Source organism: Myxocyprinus asiaticus, chromosome 46 (assembly GCF_019703515.2).
Source record: "Myxocyprinus asiaticus isolate MX2 ecotype Aquarium Trade chromosome 46, UBuf_Myxa_2, whole genome shotgun sequence".
In the NCBI taxonomy this organism is placed as follows: Eukaryota; Metazoa; Chordata; class Actinopteri; order Cypriniformes; family Catostomidae; genus Myxocyprinus; species Myxocyprinus asiaticus.
The window spans coordinates 11,292,004-11,312,801 of NC_059389.1; the positions used below are offsets into that span (position 1 = coordinate 11,292,004).

General features: G+C 35.9%; 2 protein-coding genes across 3 annotated transcripts; both read left to right on the forward strand.

Moving 5' to 3' along the window:
- The first annotated feature begins 2,378 nt into the window (after positions 1-2,378).
- Positions 2,379-4,232, forward strand: LOC127435622 (guanylyl cyclase-activating protein 2-like). Its single transcript, XM_051689216.1, has 4 exons — positions 2,379-2,577; positions 3,146-3,295; positions 3,377-3,467; positions 4,010-4,232. Exons 1-4 carry the CDS (start codon positions 2,380-2,382, stop codon positions 4,129-4,131), a joined length of 561 nt encoding a protein of 186 aa, XP_051545176.1. The 5' UTR covers position 2,379; the 3' UTR covers positions 4,132-4,232.
- Positions 4,233-13,920: 9,688 nt separating this feature from the next.
- Positions 13,921-20,394, forward strand: LOC127435618 (actin, alpha cardiac muscle 1-like). 2 transcript variants are annotated; one of them, XM_051689212.1, is made up of 9 exons: positions 13,921-14,076; positions 14,949-15,094; positions 15,571-15,699; positions 16,446-16,556; positions 17,013-17,097; positions 17,216-17,377; positions 17,645-17,836; positions 19,774-19,955; positions 20,099-20,394. In XM_051689212.1, exons 2-9 carry the CDS (start codon positions 14,966-14,968, stop codon positions 20,240-20,242), a joined length of 1,134 nt encoding a protein of 377 aa, XP_051545172.1. In that variant the 5' UTR covers positions 13,921-14,076; positions 14,949-14,965; the 3' UTR covers positions 20,243-20,394. The 2 variants fall into 2 exon arrangements, with proteins under 2 accessions (XP_051545172.1, XP_051545173.1); XM_051689213.1 differs by having other exon boundaries at positions 13,957-14,076; positions 14,952-15,094.
- Positions 20,395-20,798: the final 404 nt, after the last annotated feature.

The following is a 20,798-nucleotide window of genomic DNA, read 5'->3' on the forward strand; positions in this document are numbered from 1 at the left end:
AGTTTTGGGTGAAGTATCCCTTAAATCCAAAAACAAGAGCTCTCTTTTTTGGATTTGAGACATTGTTTAGACTCAGCACCTTTCAAACATCATTCTGGTGTACGTGTGTTTTTGATATACTGAAATATCCCTTTAACAACATTAAGATAGTTAAAATGTTTTTGTTATAATGTTATAATAAATTAATAATATTCTATGAACAATGTAAAAAGCTTTCTCTTGTTTTAATTTCTCATTTAATTTTTATGACAGCAGTGGCTGTCACACCACCAGAGTTTACAACAGTAAACCGTTACCACACTTTAACAACTATCATGGCATTTTGTCAGAAACTATGATTACCATAGTAAATTTGAGTAAAATTACACATTTTGACCATATATATCTATATATATATGCATTTTGTGAATCTGTGGGACTGTGGTGACGTAGGATTTCAGTGGCAGTAATGACAGCTTAGAAAAGGTGAGAGACCTTTAATGTCTCCAGTGGCAGTCCTGACAAACTATCTCTTACATGCTGCTGAATAATGAATAACCTCATCAAAAGAGGACTAGAGGTGAAACTGGGGTGGATTTTGGTTTTATTGGCCGGAAGTGAAATTGATTTGATTCTGCATCTAGGTCACAGTTCATGGGCTGTTAAATCAATAATCAGCACTGTGGAAAGGGAAAAAATAAAAATTTGTCTTAATATACTCACTACGATATTGTTTCAAACCTGCATGACTTTCTTTCTTTCATGCAGCAGAAAAGGAGATGTTAGCCAGAATGTTAAGAACTTACAGGCTCAGTCACCATTCACTTTCATTGGAAGGATAAAAGATACAATGAATGTGAATGGTGACTGAGGCTAACATGCTACCTAGCATCTCTTTTTGTATTCCATGGAAGAAAGTTACACAGTTTTGGTACAGTATGAGTTTTTATTTTTGTGTGAACTATACTTTTAAAGTATTTGTTTATAATTTATTCACAAGGTAATGTCACACATCACATGCCCTTTAAATGACATTTTGTTGTCAATATATGCAAAATAAATAAATAAATAAATAAATAAAAAGTATCCTATTTGTCTGCAGCCATGAACTGGGATACTGAGCTTAACCTGTTATATGGTGCATTTATAGACTGGCCTAGCTGAAAGGTCTTATCAGGACGGCTGCTTGAGAGACTGGAAAGGTAAGACTGGTGAGAATGGTTTGGCTCTTTAGAAGGCCCAGTGAATGTGTTATATGTTATACAGTAAGGCAATCTGTAAGAGTAAAGTGATAGGGGTACAGAGTTTAACCTGACTAATCATGCAAGAAGTTTAGTGACACTTGTGTAATTGAGTATATTGGCACTCACATTTAATCAGCTATGACTTCATAATTCATCTATCATTTAAAATAATAAATTATTCATTTAGAGACTTCAGAGCTCGTTTTGGTTTTTACTTCTTTTGTTCCACCAACTATGTAAAGTACAATACATAAAAGTTTTAGAACATAGACTTTTAAAAGAATAATTCACCCAGAAATGAACGTTTTGTCATTTTTGTACTCAATCTCATGCCGTTCCAAACCCGTATGCTGTTATTTTTTTCTGTGGAACACAAATGGAGTGTTTTTGAAGAATCTTTACACAGCTCATAGTGACCACGCCTGTCAAGCTCCAAAAAGGACAAAAAGACAATAAACGCACAATATATTTTCAAGTCTTCTGAAGCTGTATGATTGCTTTGTGTTAGAAACAGACAGAAAGTTTAGTCGCATCCTACTTTTATGGTGCTTTATGGTGTTGTAGGGAAAAGAGCTGCATGAAGATTCTACAAAAATTCTCTCTCTCTCTCTCTTTTTTTTTTTTTTTTCACAGGAGAAAAAAACCTGCATTTGGGTTTGGAACAACACAATAGTGAGGAAATAATTAAATATCCCAATGTCCAATTCTGGGTCTAGATAAAGTAGTGATTGCTAAGATCATTATTTCAAATCTAACTGACTTTAAACAAACAAAAACTGCTGTGCTTTAAATAACTACTCTGAATTATTATTTTTTTACCTCACTGTAATGAGGCACAATTAGCCTTTTTTTCAACTGGCTCAACTATCAGTTCTCAGAGGTATGTCTGGGTAATATTAGGTCTAGAACTATAACCGTGAAAATTCTAAACCTAGGATCAAAGAGTAAATGAGATTAAGACCTTCTAAAAATACCAGTCCATTCATTCTAAGGTAATACTCCAAGTTGTAAGTGAAGAGGATTAGGTCAGTTTGTTTGTGAGAAGAATGCCAGGAGTTTGCAGCATGGCACATTTGGCTCGTATATTGTGACCATTTTCAGATTGCAAATAATGTGAACTTTTCGATAATGGACAAAGTGGCTACTGGACTTGAGTATGGGTCAAACTCAAAGTGAAGAACAAGAGGAAGTGGATCTTGCCGAGATACAGCCTCTTTACACAGTGTTCATGAATGTATGCCCAAGTGGAGCCCTACATCTTCACGAATTCCGCAAGATCTTTGGAGTTCAGAGCACGTCAGAAGATGAGGCGTTGTACATGGAAACGTTATTCAAATCATTTGATACAAACAGGGTAAGCGCAAGTAAAATAAGGTCAAGTATACAGTGTCGAAAATCATTTTCTTAATACTTTCTTTAGACACTTTTTGTCTCATTTTCCAGTAAACATATCTAAACATCCTTCAAACAGGACACAAGAAGCAAAATAACATTTGATATTAAGTCTTGTTTTTATGCTTAAAACAAGAAAATATTTGCCAATAGCAAATAGTGTAATACCTGTTTTACCTCATTGGCAAATAGTGGGGTTTCTTTTCTTCTTCTTCTTTTAAGCATAAACCTTACTAAATTTGGTTAGATTTCTCTTAAAACAAGACTCAATATCTTATGTCTTTTTGCTTATTGTATTTTGTTTTAAGTATGTTTAGATATTTTTGCTGGAAAACAAGACAAAAATACTGAGTTAGAAATTTTTTTTTTTTTTTTTTGGTATAATGAAGGTCAGCCATTTTTAGATCTTTTTCTCATTTACTCAAGAGAATATTAAAAACTGATTGCGAAGAAGCAATTGATATGCATGAGCTGTGATTATGTGCAAATGTTATCAGCTCATCAGCTCCATCATTCGTGTCCATTTGCAGGATAATGTAATAGACTTTATGGAATTTGTAGCAGCCATCCACTTGGTTCTGAGAGGAAAACTGGAGGACAGATTGAAGTGGTCTTTTAAAGTCTATGACAGGGATGAAAATGGAAAGTTGGACAGACAAGAGGTCAAGCATATTATAAGGGTAAGATTCCTTTCTCACAATATTTAAACTCTCATGTGTTTTTTAATCTCTCACATGTCGTCTTGTCATTCTTGGTTCCAGATCATTTGCAAACTCAAGAAAAACGAAACAGACATGGCACCCAATGAAATTTGTGACAGAATATTTGAACTTGTGGATGAAAATAAAGATGGTAAGTGGCTCTTTATGTTGTTCTATGTGTCTAATTTATTATATAAAACGTTTCTATCAGTCAGAAGTTACAGTATGATAGTTGAATCAATGCATGTTTCTCATGATGACACCTTTTAATATAGAGGCATATATTAAATGCTTGAAATTAGTTTTGCAGAAAAATTGTAATTGTGCATACATGAACTTTATATATTTGATAGTTTTAGCTGTTTTAACAACAGACGTTGTGTATTTTGGCCTTTTTAAGCTCTCTCTCTTATATATATATATATATATATATATATATATATATATATATATATATATATAGTATCAAACAACACAAAGGAGAACATTAACTAACCAATCAAATAGCTGTTTATCAAACCAGCGACCTTTAACTTTTTAAAGTATCCATTATATAATTTCACAATACTGTGAGCAAGCAGCCTAAATATAAGTTGGCTTAGACTGTTGCTAAAATAAGCATCTGAGATAGGGACAGTGGGAGGAGAGGTCTGAAAGAATTAATTAAAGGCTGTCTTTCCTCCTCTTCCACAGGTCAAATATCCCTGTCAGAGTTTATAGAAGGTGCACAGAAAGATGCATGGATTCTGGACTTGCTTACATTGGACACCAATGCACGTGGTTGGTTCAGGAAAAAATGGGGGAAAAAAACATGAATTTTCAATCTAAGGTCTTGTTGCCCTTTTGCAATCTTCCAAATGCTGGGGTCTGCAAACTGGAGAGACCTGGTGTGGAGGTCAGAACATATTTGCCTTCTGTCACGAGGGAGCATGTGTCTCACTGCAGAGTGATCATGTTGAACATTGATGTTCAACCAGTCTGGATATGTTAAAGCAGATTTTTATTTAATTTTTTTTTATATTTATTTTTTTGAGCTGGCTTTAAGATGAGTTATTTTTATGACCGATGGATCTGATGGATAATTATTACTATTATGCCAAAACTGTATTAAGGATTTTGTCTGAGGAATAAACAAGTGGCATTATGTACTCAGTATGTGACATAATCAAAACTTATATTGAAATGTGTGTTCAAAGTGGGGCCTATAACTATTCAATCAGTTTCATTATTCATTTTTCATTTATTTCATTTTCAACAATTATGCAATAATCAAATGGTATTCCAGCCAACCCATTGGGTCTTGCAGTGACACATTAACATTTTGTCATCTACTGTATTATTTTTGGCTGCCTATGAATAATTTCTCCATATTGTTGCACAAATAATCTTAAGTGTATAAAATGAAATTTGAGAGAAACTATTTTTATTTTTTGTAAGAAGAGCAAAAAGCATACTCTTAAAGAAATATTTAGGATTCAATACATGTTAGGCTCAATCGACAGCATTTGTAGCATTTTTTAGCATGTTATTGTAATGTAATTAAAATTTATTTCGACTCGTCCCTCCTTTTCTTTTCTTTTTTTTTCTTTTCTTTTTTTTTTTTAGTTTCTCCTCTTTTCTCCCCAATTTGGAATGCCTAATTCCCAATGCACTCTAGGTCCTCGTGGTGGCGTAGTGACTCGCCTCAATCCGGGTGGCGGAGATTGAATCTCAGTTGCCTCCGCGTCTGAGACCGTCAATCCGCGCATCTTATCACGTGGCTTTAAAAAAAAGTAAAAATCTAGGTACTAGTGAGGTACTCACTATGGAAGTGAATGGTGCCAATTTTGGAGGGATTAAAGGCAGAAATGTGAAGAATTAATGTACATTTTTATAAAAGCACTTGCATTAATGCTGTAAAGTTATTTATATCATTGTTTTTGCAGGATTACTGGGTTTACAGCATAATATTGTCATGGCAACTAATTTGTGAAATTGGCTATAACTTTACACAGAAAAGGTTAGTAAGTGATTTTATCACACTAAAATCATGTTAACATGCATATTGTTTAAATCTTGTGGCTATACTTTTGAAACAGTGAGTATTTTAACGTTTACGGATTGGCCCCCATTCACTTCCATTGTAAGTGCATCACTGTAACCCAGATTTTTGCTTTTTTTAAAGAAAAGGAGGGACAAGTCAAAACAAATGTTTTGTGGTAATCAACATTATGACACAAATGCTGTTGATTGTGCTTAACTTGTATAGAAACCCAAAAATTCCTTTAAAGCTGCTGTTTGTATTTTTTTTTTATTTTATTATTATTTTTTTTTTTTATGTTAATAGACTTTCTGAGATCCCAGTTTAATGTGCATAGACAAGTAAGCCAAAAGCCTTACTAAGTAAGCCATTCGTAGGTGGATTTCCCGAAGAGTGTAAATACTGTGTTTCTATGGCTTTTTTAACAGTGCACTGTCTGTTTGAGGATTCAGACATAACAACATTTGCTCAACTACGTTTGTCGGGCCAATGGCAGAAAAGGTCATATTTTTTACATAAATCTATTATTTTTTTATCTCACAGACTTCACAAAAAATAGGCATATAATTTATTTGCCAATTTTTTTAAGGCCACATTCCTTTAAAACCACATGATGATATTAAAACTTTAATAGTGAATTTGGTAAAACTTTATTTTAGGGATCAGAAATTAGACAGTAATTCATGACTAATAATTACACTTGTAAGTGATTAGTTATGGACTTGTTTGGCATTATCAAGTATTTATCAAGCCTTTACTGGCTGATTTCTTATTCATGCTTTATAACCCCTTTACATTTGCTTTTGTCATAACAATACATTTATTAGCTAAAAACAAAACATATCAATAGCTAGTATGATGCAGAAGGCATCCTTTATAGGTTCTCAGTACTCTGTGTGAATGTGCGGCTTATAGATATAAAATACATGTAGAATATAGTAGCCTATTTCAACAAAGCAGGGAAGGCTAGGGTTAGGTTTAGGGTTAGGGGTTGGTGTAGGGACTCTAAATAAACACAATAAACATGCTGCTGTGATACTCCTATATTGTATGGTAGTATGTAATTAGGAGAGCAAATGGCATCTAACACTATTTGCAATTAGTGCAAAGAAGATGCGTTTTGTTGCTATTTACACTAAGCAACAAAAGTCTCTGCCTTCTATATTTATTTTATACTTATAAGATGCACATTCACACAGTGTAATGAGAACCTTACTATTGGTATCTTTTGTTTTTACTTAATAAGTTCATTGTTAGGAAAAAATAAATGTAAAGGGGCTATTAGGCAAGGGTAAGAAATCAGCGAACAAAGGCTTAATAAATGCTTTATAATTCTAAACAAGTCCGTAGCTAGTCCCTTACAAGTCCAATTATTAGTCATTAACTACTCTGTAATTTCTGATCCCTGAAATAATGTGTAACCGTGAATTTTAATATTAATGTATTTAAATTAATTGTAAAATATTCCAATTAATTTTAATTTAACAATTAATTAAGCTGTGCTTTCCATTTATTGCCAGCCAATTATTGCAAGACAACATATTCTGAACACACAGAGCTTGGATTATAAATACCGGTAACTGCTGGAGTGGCAGAAGGAAATAAGAGCCATAATCAAACAAATTCTGCAGGAAACAGCCTTGGGCCGAATAGAAGCCTGTACATAATTCATGTCTGTATGAGTCCACATATGCCGAGGTTGCAGGACATGTGACACATAAAGCTATGCTTTTATATGCAGGCTATCTTTTATGTACAGATATAACCCTTATTTTTCTATGATTTACTGACATGAATATGAAGACAGATTTACGCCAGTGTGGTGCCTCCCCGTATGCACACAGTGTTCACAGATGGTGCTTAGCAATAAACTATTCTTAACAGTGACATAATTCAAACCATGGTATTTTTTTCACGCTTAAGCCTAAGTGGAGCTCATCCCCTGGCTGAACTGCAATTAACCCCTGTAAATCATCCAGGTACGGCCTTTTAGGGACCTTGTGCGAGAATCAACACGTTGTATTCCTCATTTTAATTTTTCAAATGTAATTTTTTTTCTTTGTGTTTTTAATTGAATTTGTCTGAATTTTTCCCTAACATGTTATCTTTGTAATTAACAGTTAATACACTTAACATGCAGGGAGTAACCAGCGCTACGGATTAGCATCTTGCAGGATTACCTGATTGACAAGATTCAAGGGGCCATTAGACTGACTATGTATAAAAACAATTTGGTCAGGACACAGTTAAGCAGTCCAAGACAATAACAATAATTTTTATTACGTATTTGTTACTGTGTGAATTTGATTTTTTTTTTTTTTTTTTTTTTATGGTAATGGATTATTTGAATGTTACTAGCCTTACTGGTGACTATACTTACTGGAGGCACAGGCTCACAAATCCTGTAATGTGTTTCCTAAAGTGACCCTTTTTTACAGGGGCCAAAACAAATACAGAGCCCCTATGATTATATGTTTGTTTATAATTTTATATTTTTCTATTAAACTAGTATAATTAAACAGATATAATAGAATTAAACTAATAGAATATAACAAGTAAATCAAAAATCAAATTAAACCATTAGATTAGTTAATCTGCTAATTATTTTAGGTTACTTTAAGTAATGAGTTTAGGGTAACATTTTACAATATGGTTCTATTTGTTAACATTAGTTAATGCATTGGGTGTAACGGACTAACAAATAAAAAAATTGTTTAAAGCATTTATTAGTCTTGAAGAAGAGAATTCAACACCTACTGACCCAAACAATGAAGGCCTTCCACCTTACCTGCGAGAAAAACCACCTGAGGGTAAGATTTCATTATATTTTGTACTTTAAGGGATAGATCACCCAAAAATGAAAATCCTCTCATCATTTGCTCATTCTCATGCCATCCCAGGTGTGTGACTTTCTTTTTTCTGCAGAACACAAATGAAGATTTTTAGAAGAATATCTCAGCTCTGTTGGTCCTTACAATGCAAGTGAATGGTGACCAGAACTTTGAAGTTCCAATAAATCTCCATAAATATCCACTTTCTCTTTCACGTTTTGAAAGTAAAAGTGAAAGTGGAGATTTATGGTAAAAAAGGGACTTAAAGATTGATCTATTTCTCACCCACACTTATCATATCACTTCTAAAGATATAGATTTAACCACTGGATTCATATGGATTACTTTTATGGTGCTTTTATGTGATTTTTAGAGCTTCAAAGTTCTGGTCACCATTCTCTTGCATTTTAAGGACCAATAGAGCCGAGATATAAAAAAATAAAATAAAAAAATCTTTGTTTGTGTTCCGCAGAAGAAAGAGAGTCATACACATCTGGGATGGCATGAGGGTTAGTAAATGATGAGAGAATTTTCATTTTTTTGTGAATTCTCCCTTTAAATAATATTAACAAATACAACCTTTTTTTATAAACCATTACCAAGTTTGTTGTTCAATTCTTGCCTTGCATATTATTGGGTCTTCTCATTTGTGAGTTATATCTGAAAATAAAAATGCAAATTAAATGAAATACACGTTACTTGACTGACTGCTCTATTCAAAACTCTTCAGAATGCATTTATATAATCCTTTTTAATAGATATCAACATTTAACCTGTGACTGATTTATGTAGTTCTGCATATTTAAGCTGTGGGCTAAGAATCCTTAGCTAAAGATTTTACATAATGATCTAAAGATGAACTTATGCAGAAGAACCTCCCCCTCCTTACTGGTTTCTCACACCACACTGGGATCACAACATGGTCTTGCTGTGGTTTGACCTATTTACCAGTTTTCTCTTCAGTAATCTAAATGCATGAAACCAATGTAGAGACAACCAAATAAAATATATATAGTTGGTTGTATCTTTTTTCATATATCTGTTTTTCTTGAAGGATGAAATAAAATTTATTTTAAACAGCATTCTAAAGCAGTTCTTGGCAGTGTATTCAAAATTCATGTGACTTTCTGGCCCTCCATAACAAGCGCATTAAAATTCTCTCTGACATTGTTCTCCCACTTACCAAGAAGGTGCTAAACAGTGTGCAGAGACATGGAGATTTATATACACTGTTATGAGATTTAACACACTTTCAGACTACTGCAAACGAGCAACAGCCGAATTTAGTAATTAATAAATACTGCACATATACTGTATATGCTGTATACTGTCAACTATTTAAAAAAACAAATGTGAAACAGAACACATTATGCAAAATAAATGTTTAGAATGCTGCATTGTTGTCCAACGTGATCACAAAATTTTGCTATCGAATGTTTTATTACCCTGACATCGACCCCAAGATTCTGACAAGCCCCATCAGACATCTTTGCATCAAATCAAATGTGTTTACCTTCTACTGTAGTGCTAGCACATTGCACAAGCAGCCTCAAAGACATGGGTTTTGGTTCTGTGGAAACCAGTAAGTAATTGCATTCACCTTGTGTTAATGATGAGCATGAAATAAAAAATATAAAATATGCATTCCTGTTGACACTTTGTTTACAAAAAAAAAAAAAAAAATTGCTTTACAACTCTTTTTTGGCATCACTCTGTGGACATGGTGTGGTGGTGGTGTAGTGGGCTAAAGCACAGAACTGGAAAGCTAAAAGGTTGCTGGTTTGATCCCACAGCCACCACCATTGTGCATTTATTAGTCTTGAAGAAGAGAATTCAACGCCTACTGACCCAAACAATGAAGGCCTTCCACCTTACCTGCGAGAAAAACCACCTGAGGGTAAGATTTCATTATATTTTGTACTTTAAGGGATAGATCACCCAAAAATGAAAATCCTCTCATCATTTGCTCATTCTCATGCCATCCCAGGTGTGTGACTTTCTTTTTTCTGCAGAACACAAATGAAGATTTTTAGAAGAATATCTCAGCTCTGTTGGTCCTTACAATGCAAGTGAATGGTGACCAGAACTTTGAAGTTCCAATAAATCTCCATAAATATCCACTTTCTCTTTCACGTTTTGAAAGTAAAAGTGAAAGTGGAGATTTATGGTAAAAAAGGGACTTAAAGATTGATCTATTTCTCACCCACACTTATCATATCACTTCTAAAGATATAGATTTAACCACTGGATTCATATGGATTACTTTTATGGTGCTTTTATGTGATTTTTAGAGCTTCAAAGTTCTGGTCACCATTCTCTTGCATTTTATTTAATGATGAGCATGAAATAAAAAATATAAAATATGCATTCCTGTTGACACTTTGTTTACAAAAAAAAAAAAAAAAATTGCTTTACAACTCTTTTTTGGCATCACTCTGTGGACATGGTGTGGTGGTGGTGTAGTGGGCTAAAGCACAGAACTGGAAAGCTAAAAGGTTGCTGGTTTGATCCCACAGCCACCACCATTGTGCCCTTGAGTACATACGATATACTGCAGCAATGCTAAGAATAGCACGATAGTACGCTATTCTTATCATAGCGTATCTGCCCCAGTGTATATAAACTTTGACCCTTATGCTGCTCTCTCCCTTAGTTTAGTCTCAGCTTCAGACGGCACACTCACGTACCGCCCATAGTACGTGCTCTAACCGTCTGATTCACATTGCACACAAAAAAACACTTTCTCAAACCACTCAGCGCAAATCTTATTGGCTCGTTTGATGGAACTTCCGCAAGTAAAAGCACACAAGACTTTTCATCAGTCCGCCTAGAAACAGGGCTGTGTTCACAAGGTTCTGCGTTGATACAATGAGCGCTTTGAAGGATGAAATAATCACCAGATTTGTCTAAGTTTGCCAGGTTAGTGACATCACAGCTTTTAACGATATTCAGGGTTTAGCTTGAGGCACATAGCAAAGTAAAGTGGATAAGGTCTGGCTACTTGAGACTACCCTTACTCCAGCTTAGTCCAACTGGATATCTAGTACTGGCTGCTGGATTGTTTGCAATTTTCCACTGTAAAAAAAAGTTTTCTTCAACTGATAGAATTGCATGTGTTCCCAACTGACTGATACTTTACTTTAGAGCTGTCACATTGCCCTATCATACAGTCATCAAATCAGAGTTTCAACCTCCCTAGCAACAGTGACACTTTCTAAGCACACACACACACACACACACACACACACACAAACTTGTTTTTATATCATTGTGGGGACTCTCCATAGACTTCCGTGCATTTTATGGATTTTATACAGATCTAACAATAATTTCTATCCCCTAACCCTAACCCTTCCCCTAAACCTAACCCTCACAGAAACCTTTTTGCATTTTACATTTTCAAAAAAACATCGTTTAGTATGTTTAATAAGCCATTTCCCTCATGGGGACCGCTGGCTGGGCCCCACAAGGTAGGTGATCTCAGGTTTTACTATCCTTGGGTGGACATTTGGTCCCCACAATGTAGTATAAACATGTACACACACACACACACACACACACACACACACAAAGAAGCGAGTTCATGCCAGGGTCTCTCTAGTGAATAAAAACAAACATAATTTTATGGTGTAATTTTATACGGCTGAATCATGTGACCAGACCTCTGCTGTTCTGTTGCCATTGCATTTGTCTAATTCTCATAGCTGAAATTCCTCCTTACTAAACATAGATGCAGATCCTCCATTCTCAATGCCACACAATGCTGTATTGTGGAATAGAGTTCACCAAAAGTTGCTCTTCAAAGCTTAGGAGACTTAAAGGGACAGTTCACTCAAAAATAAAAATTCTGTCCTCATTTACTTATCCTCACGTTGTTCCAAAAGTAGCCAATTTATCATTTAAATGATCATTGGCCAATCAGTGTATCCTGACCTTTTTTGCCATAAGTACTGTACCCACACAGCATCATCAGTAAGGCTGGAGTACCCCTTCATCGACACAAAACCAGACTATATCATTTAACATTATCATTCATTTGGAATATTATCAATGATAAAAATCAATTACATTTCAAATATATTTAAGTTAGAATGTCCTTTTTTACATATGAAAGAAATAGTATTTTAGCTAATGCTGTTATTTATACAGGGTGCCTTCTAACTTGTTACATTACGAAATATAAATCATTTAATTTCACAAATGTTATTTTATCATTAATAAATATGATTTTTTGAAATTGCATTTATTATATTGCATACATGTGTTTTATAAGATGTTTGTTGTTTACATGCATAATTGTACTGTTTACAACAAGAGTTAAAATGGTACTGTCTCTTTAAAATTACCATTGGCAGTTCAGCCAGTGAGTGCATATTAATGAGAGAGAATGTGCATGGTTTCTTTAGCGCATCTCTGCAATGTTATATTGGAATTAATGTTTCTTTTTTGTTGTTTGTGATCAACTGTAAAGAGACAGTACTCAGTGTCAAATGGATTGTGTGGATCTCATCTTTGAACACACTTTACACAGAACGAGTCAAACCAGTCTTTTACTCTCAACACGCAGTGAAAAGATATCAGTGCCAAACTTAGCATAGAGTAAAAGACTGATATCACGATTGTTCAAATTAAAATATTTTTACCCATCCCTAATTTTATTATTTTCATTTTAAGCCATACATGAGATTTTGTTAGGTTCAACACAGCAAAATCCAATTCTTTCCAGTCCAATCCTGGAACATGCATACATACCCCTGGTTGGGAATCACTGCTCTATGGAATGTAAAACAAACAAAATCACACTTACAGTAGTGCAGTTACAATGGAAGTCAATGGGGCAACCGTTGTGCTGTGTTTGCCCCATAGACTTCCGTTGTAGATGTCTTATTTTTTAAATGACTTATGTCAGCCTATCGATTGAGCTTAACTTATGTTTAACCTGGAATATTCCTTTAAAATCAGAGATATTAGTATCAGAGATAAGTTAAAATGTGTGAGTGTCTCTTTACCATCTACAGTCAATGCTTGTGGAACTGTCAGTGTGTCAAAATCTGAATGTAAGGCCAGGTGGCAGGCTGCCGCTACTGTGCGTAACTGGGTGACCTTCAATTGGCACGTGGCCAAACTTCAGGCCACTGGAGAGTCAAAAGAGTGAGATTTTGGATTATCTCAGTGTGGACTCAAAAATTTGAACAGCCAACTGCCCTTGAGAATGTAAACTTTAAGTTAACATTTGACTGTAGACACAAATACAAGCGAGCCAATAATTTTGTTATTGCTGTGACCTCTTATGAGACCACTGACAGACAACAGCATTACAAATATTACAAAGTGTCCCACATTGTCAGTATCCTGGAGGGCCTGGTTTTCTTTTAGGAAGAGACACTGCTTAATCATTCCTCATTTGGTAGACTTAGGTTACCGGTGTACCATCCACACCCATATGCGGCGGCAATGTGAATTTCCTTTGAAGGCCAGCTAGAAGTTCCTCACAAGCGATGGATACCAGACAACAGACGAATGGTCATTTGTCCATTATGACCAATGCACGGCATCTTATTTATAGCGGGCAATGGGATGCCATTCTCTGCCAGTGATCCGGCCATCTCTTTTTCCAACAATAGTCTTCACCATCCTCGAGAGCCATAAATTATCTTCTAATATTAAATGCATATGCTCCATTGTGAGACCTGTTCCAACGCCCCATCTTCACATGGGACGGCCCACCTTGGTGTGATGCAGGGTTGTAATGTCTCCTAAAAAGGCTTGAGGTTCTGAAGCCGTGGTGATACGTCTCCTGGTGGGACAAATATAAATATAGGAAGCAGGTGAAGTGATTGCTCACTCTCTACATTTCAACCGCTCTTGAGGGAGCAAGTTTTCCAGGCCTCTTGTGCAAGCTCTCCTGGGTGAGTCTAATACAATGAATCTATAATGGTTCAGTGGTTTGTTTGACTACTACACACAATACAGCCGAGTTTGGAGGCTGAATATATTTATTTTAAGGGGTTTTGCCTTTATTAACAGAAAAGTAGAGTATAAACAGGAAAGTAGTGCTGAAAGAGGGGGAATGGAATCGGGACATGACCCCACGAATCTGGGGCCTTGTAAGCCAACAGCTCAGAAAAATTTGATGCCATGTTAAGTCTTTTAATAACTGATTGATGTTTTGGTGCATATGCCTTCCATTTTACAAGCTGCATATTTTTTTTTTTTTTTTTTTTTTAGCATAGCTCATTTGATTAAATTTACAGTTAGTTTTTCCATTACTGGTGTAATTCAGGTTGGCATACAGGTTGGCATTGGTAGCTCTGATTATTAGGTGTGCCTGGTGTGAGTATTAATAGTACATACAGTATACTCAAGTGTAATGTGACAATTTCAGAAAGAAAAGCTATGGTGTAGCTGTACTCTTAAGTATTTTACAGTCTGAAAAACATCTAAAGCAATTTTTGTGTTCGACTCAAGATGAGGGATACTGTATCAAATAATAATAATGAGAAATATGTATTATTTATAGCACATTAGCACAAGTCTGCTTCATAGGGAGGGTAGGACAACATAACTGAACTTGTAAGAAAAGCTCTTATGAGCACAGATGAATCATTAAAGGTTTAGTTTGGGTTTTATGAGTGCTACATGAAATCAACAGTCAAAGAAATAAGTATTTTAATGAGCATGAGAAATTGCTTCTGGTTTTGATGGAAGTATCATGTTTTCGTTCTTTCTGTGTACGTGTGTGTGTGCATGCTATTCATGTTTATGAAAAACAAAACAACAGCAGCTGTCTAAGCAAACATGTGTGACGAGGAAGAGACCACCGCTCTGGTGTGCGACAATGGCTCAGGTCTAGTGAAAGCCGGCTTTGCCGGTGATGACGCTCCCAGGGCTGTGTTTCCTTCCATTGTGGGCCGACCCCGTCATCAGGTGAGACCAGCAACCTTCATTCACACCATCTGTGGCTTATTCTTATGTAGCTTATCCACTCACTGGCCAAAGTAAAGCACTTCTTATGTCAGTACTTAGGCTAGCACGTAACATTTGACCTGTGAAGACAACACTCTACTAGCAAGTACTTTGCTTTTGGTTACAGCAGACATAAGCTTGATTTGAAAATATCTAAGGGCTGCAAATTCTATTTTAATCAATTATTTACTGGAAAGAGAAGATAATTAATCAGAAAAATCAACTTAAAGGAATAGTTCTCCCCAAAATTAAAATTCTCTCATAATTTACTCACCCTCATGTTGTGCCAAACATGTATGATTTTCTTTCTTCCACGGAACACAAAAGGAGATGTTAGACAGAATGGCGATCTTAGTCACCTTTCACTTTCACTGTACAGTAACATTCACTTTTATTGTGATTGACCAGTTACTATGCTCCCTTTTCCATTTCAATAGGGTGTCATGGTCGGTATGGGTCAGAAAGACAGCTATGTAGGAGACGAGGCCCAGAGCAAGAGAGGCATCCTCACCCTCAAATACCCTATTGAGCATGGCATCATCACCAACTGGGATGATATGGAGAAGGTAGACCATTGAACCATATGCAACCATACAATTTTAAGAGTAACACAAACTTTAAAGCGATAGTTCACACAAAAATTTAAATTCTCTCATAATTTACTCACCCTCATGCCATCCCAGATGTGCTTGACTTTCTCTCTACTGTAGAATACAAACAAAGATTTTTAGAACAATATCTCAGCTCTGTTGGTCCTTACAATGCAACTGAATGGTGACCAGACCTTTGAAGCTCTAAAAATCACATAAAGGCCACATAAAAGTAATCCATTAGACTCCAGTGGTTTTATACATATCTTCAGAAGCGATCTGATAGGTGTGGGTGAAAAACAAATCAATATTTTAGTCCTTTTTTTTTACCATAAATCTCCACTTTCACTTTTACTTTCAAAATGTCAAAGAATGTGAAAGTGAAAATAGAGATTTATAGTAATAAAGGACAAAAATATTGATCTGTTTCTCACCCACACCTATCATATTACTTCTGAAGATATATATAAAACCACTGGAGTCTAATGGATTACCTTTATGTGGCCTTTATGTTTTTGGAGCTTCAGAGGTCTGGTCACCATTCAGTTGCTTTGTAAGAACCAACAGAGCTGAGATATTGTTCTAAAATCTTTGTTTGTGTTCTGCAGAAGAAAAAAGTGAGTAAATGATGAGAGCAGTTTAATTTTTGGGTGAACAAATCCTTTAACTTACAGTATATTGTATGTACCTATATGTGATGACTTGCGATACTGTGCACTCAGATCTGGCACCACACCTTCTACAATGAGCTCCGTGTGGCCCCTGAGGAACACCCCGTCCTCCTCACTGAAGCTCCTCTTAACCCCAAGGCAAACAGGGAGAAGATGACCCAGGTAACCTCTTTTAACAGACTTCAGCTAAATTAAAGGTGCACTCAGTCATTTTTTGAATATGTCATCTTGGAATTTGACACTGACACCTAGTGGCCTGGTTGCAGCATCATGTGGTCCTGTTTTCATACAAATGTTTCAAAAATACAATTAATTTCTTTAGAAGTAGAACTTTTTTATTGAGGAAAAATTGATGAGTGCACCTTTAAGACTTATAATCACTATTCATAGATATTTGTAGCACATAAAGACCATATGCACATGTTAATTATTTACATTTATGTATTGAGCAGACACATTTAGCCAAAGCCACTTTGCATTTGAGGTATACATTTATCGGGACAGTATGTGTGTGTTCCCTAATAATCAAACCCATACAGCTACAGGAGCTCATTTTATGCTAATATAAACATCAATGCACTACAAAATGTCTTTATTAAAGATATGATATTTCCACAGATCATGTTTGAGACCTTCAACGTACCTGCTATGTATGTGGCCATCCAGGCTGTGCTCTCCTTGTACGCCTCTGGCCGTACTACCGGTCTGTTGCCTACAGCAAACAATTAAATATAAACACTGAGTATTACAGTTGCTGTAAACTGTGAAAGTTGTATGTGATTGATTATTTTAACATTTTATGCTATGTCCCACACATGCAGGTATTGTGCTAGACGCTGGTGATGGTGTGACCCACAATGTGCCCGTATATGAGGGTTACGCCCTTCCCCATGCCATCATGAGACTGGACTTGGCTGGCAGAGACTTGACTGACTACCTAATGAAGATCCTGACTGAGAGAGGCTACTCATTCGTCACCACTGGTAACCCAACTCATACTATTCATCAACTCATAGCAATTACACATAATACAGAAAGCACTGAAAGTTTGAATATAATACTTTAATTGACAATAGGCTGCAACTGAACACCTTTAGATTAGAGAGTTCTAATGTTTACCATTGGACTGTAATGATCTCTTAATTAGTTAAACAGCACCACCTATCAGTAATGATTAGTAACTGCGGATTCATTGCTGCTGTTCTTTAATAATTTACATGTATTAATACATTTCTAACTCACTGATACAGCTGAGAGGGAGATTGTGCGCGACATTAAGGAGAAGTTGTGCTACGTGGCTCTTGACTTCGAGAATGAAATGGCCACCGCCGCTTCCTCTTCATCCCTGGAGAAGTCCTACGAGTTGCCCGACGGTCAGGTCATCACCATTGGTAACGAGAGGTTCCGCTGCCCCGAGACCCTCTTCCAGCCCTCTTTCATTGGTCAGTTTCTCATTGGCTGAGTTGAATATGCACAATTAATTCATTGCTTCAGCTCTGTACTACTTTTTGACCTGTTTCTGTAGACCTTCTTCTGAATGCCCTGCTAAAAATCAACTTAAACCAGCCTAAACTAGATGAAGCTGGTCGTAGCTGGCTTAAGTTGGTCTCTCTGCCTCACTAGCTAAAAAGTGCTCAAAATCCCTGTAAAACCAGCCAACCGACCACCTTGGTGACCACTTAAAGAGATCACCAAAAAATGAAAATTCTCTCATCATTTACTCACCCTCATGCCATCCCAGATGTGTTTGACTTTCTTTCTTCTGCTAAACACAAATGAAGATTTTTAGAAGATCTCAGCTCTTTAGATCCTTTCGATGCAAGTGAACAGTGGCCAGAAAGCAAATAAAGGCAGCATAAAAGTAATCCATATGACCCCAGTGGTTAAATCCATGTCTTTAGGTGTGGGTGAGGAACAGACAAATATTTAAGACCTTTTTTTTTTTTTTTTTTTTTTTTTTACACTATAAATCTCCACTTTCACTTTCACTTTCTTCTTCTTTTGTTTTTGGCAATATGCATTCTTTGTGCATATTGCCACCGACTGGGCAGGGAGGAGAATTAATATTAAAAAAAGGACTTAAATATTGATCTGTTTCTCACCCACACCTATCATATACCTTTTTTTCCCCAGAAGGGTAGTCCATTAGCAAATAATCCTATTGGAATTACTATCATAATTTGGAACCTATCCTAAAAGATTAGTTAATGAGTATATCTTGAATTTCAACATAACACAAAACAACAACTTTATCTTTTAGAACACATATACTGTAGTTCCCAAAAGGACTATTAGGTTCCTATTAGGATCAAATGTTCTTGTAGAACATCATTGGGACTCCTGGAGCTCTCCTCGTATTTACTTTAACAGTAGCAAGACATAATTCCACTAAAATTAGACTTCTGATAAAGATTACTTAACCTGTTGATGTGCATAATTTTTAATTTTCCCTGAGGTCCACATTTTTAGTAAAGTTTTTTTGCACCAAAACAGTCATAATTTAGTCATATATGATCATTTTTCATCCTGTATCTTGCCCTCTGTCTGAAACGCTTGGTTTAGGCAACTATGTCGCCTTAAAACTTCAATATAAATGCCCACTGTTATGATTGTAGGCGTTGATGTCTTGCTGTAGAGTCAGGCAAGTGCTGATGAATTCATATGTGTGGCGTCACAAAGTAGGGAAAATCCAAACAAGCCAATTTTGCAACTGAAATAAATTATCTTTTTGTATTAAGGAGAAAATTGTATTCCTCATGTCATAACTCCTTAAATTGGAAATTCCAATAGGAATCCTATTCCTAAATAATGCCATATATATTCTTAACTAATTATTCATTAAGGTTCTAGCAATTCCAGTGAACCATTGAGCCCGCACTGAAAATATACTTTCCCTTTTGAGCCATTGCCAAGCTTTGGGTCCCATTGATGAAAAATTCATGTTATTAATAATTCTCAATCATTTGCACATCAGTCTATGTGCGGCAACACAATTATCCTCATCTTTCATGGGCATTGCAAAGTGGTCAAGTTTCCCACAGAGTAAAATTCAAACAACTGAGATACATTTTTCAGAGATACCCCCAACATAGGACTGCACTCTTAGGAGAGGTGACAGGTGACTGATCACCTTTTGTCAGGAACTAATTAGGAGTGTTACAGCAAATGGCCACAGGACTGATGGTCTATTTATAGTGTAGAGAGTTTTTAGTCTTGGCATTGTCCATCAATCACTTCCTTATCCAAGAGAACAGATAACAGCATTTTTATTCCCTTAATGAAATCGGTGTAATTATGTAATCAGTGCTTTGGAGAAATTAGCATTGTGTTGCATATGTATTGTATTTAAATGACAGTATGATCATTCCATTCATTGTAGGTATGGAGTCTGCAGGTATCCATGAGACCACTTACAACGGCATCATGAAGTGCGACATTGACATTCGTAAGGACTTGTACGCCAACAACGTACTGTCTGGTGGTACCACTATGTACCCTGGTATTGGTGACAGGATGCAAAAAGAGATCACAGCTTTGGCTCCCAGCACCATGAAGATCAAGGTACAGTTGTTTTGGATTTTAGATCATTTGTGCTCCTTGCAAAGGTTTTGGATGAGCAATCCCTTTAAGTCTAATTCACAAACCTCAATGGTAGTTTAGGCAAAAATGTTTCTTTCGAGGTAACTTTTCTTTGTGCTCTGCAGATGATTGCCCCTCCTGAGCGTAAATACTCTGTCTGGATTGGCGGCTCCATCCTGGCCTCCCTCTCCACCTTCCAGCAGATGTGGATCAGCAAAGACGAGTATGAGGAGGCCGGACCCTCCATTGTCCATAGGAAGTGCTTCTAATCCCTCCTCCTCTCATTCTCCTCTGTCCTGGATTCTGCTCTTTGTCTTTGCACCATGTTTTCTGTTTGTACTGCAGATGTCTTGCTTCATGTTTGTTTCAAGTTCCTCTGTACAAAGAGTCATGTTACACCCAGAATAAATTGTTAAATAAATACATTTTCATTTTTTCAACAAATTTCACTTTGCATATATAAGCACGTTTCAAAAACATCTTTCAAATAAGAACATTTACTGTAGAAGCAAAATAGTATAGAACGTCAGAGAATGTATCTTAAATTAAACGGTTTACTACGTTTATTTTTCTAGAGAAGTTGAATAATTTTAAAACAACATTTTACTTAAAGGAATATTCTGGGTACAATACAAGTCAAGCTCAATCGACAGCATTTTTGGCATAATATTGATTACAACAAAATTAATTTTGACTTGCCCCTCATTTTCTTTAAAAAAAAAAAAAAAAAAAGGGAAAAATCTGGGTGCCAGTAAGGCACTTACAATGGAAGTGAATGGGGCCAATCCGTAAACATTACAATCCTCACTATTTCAAAAGTATAGC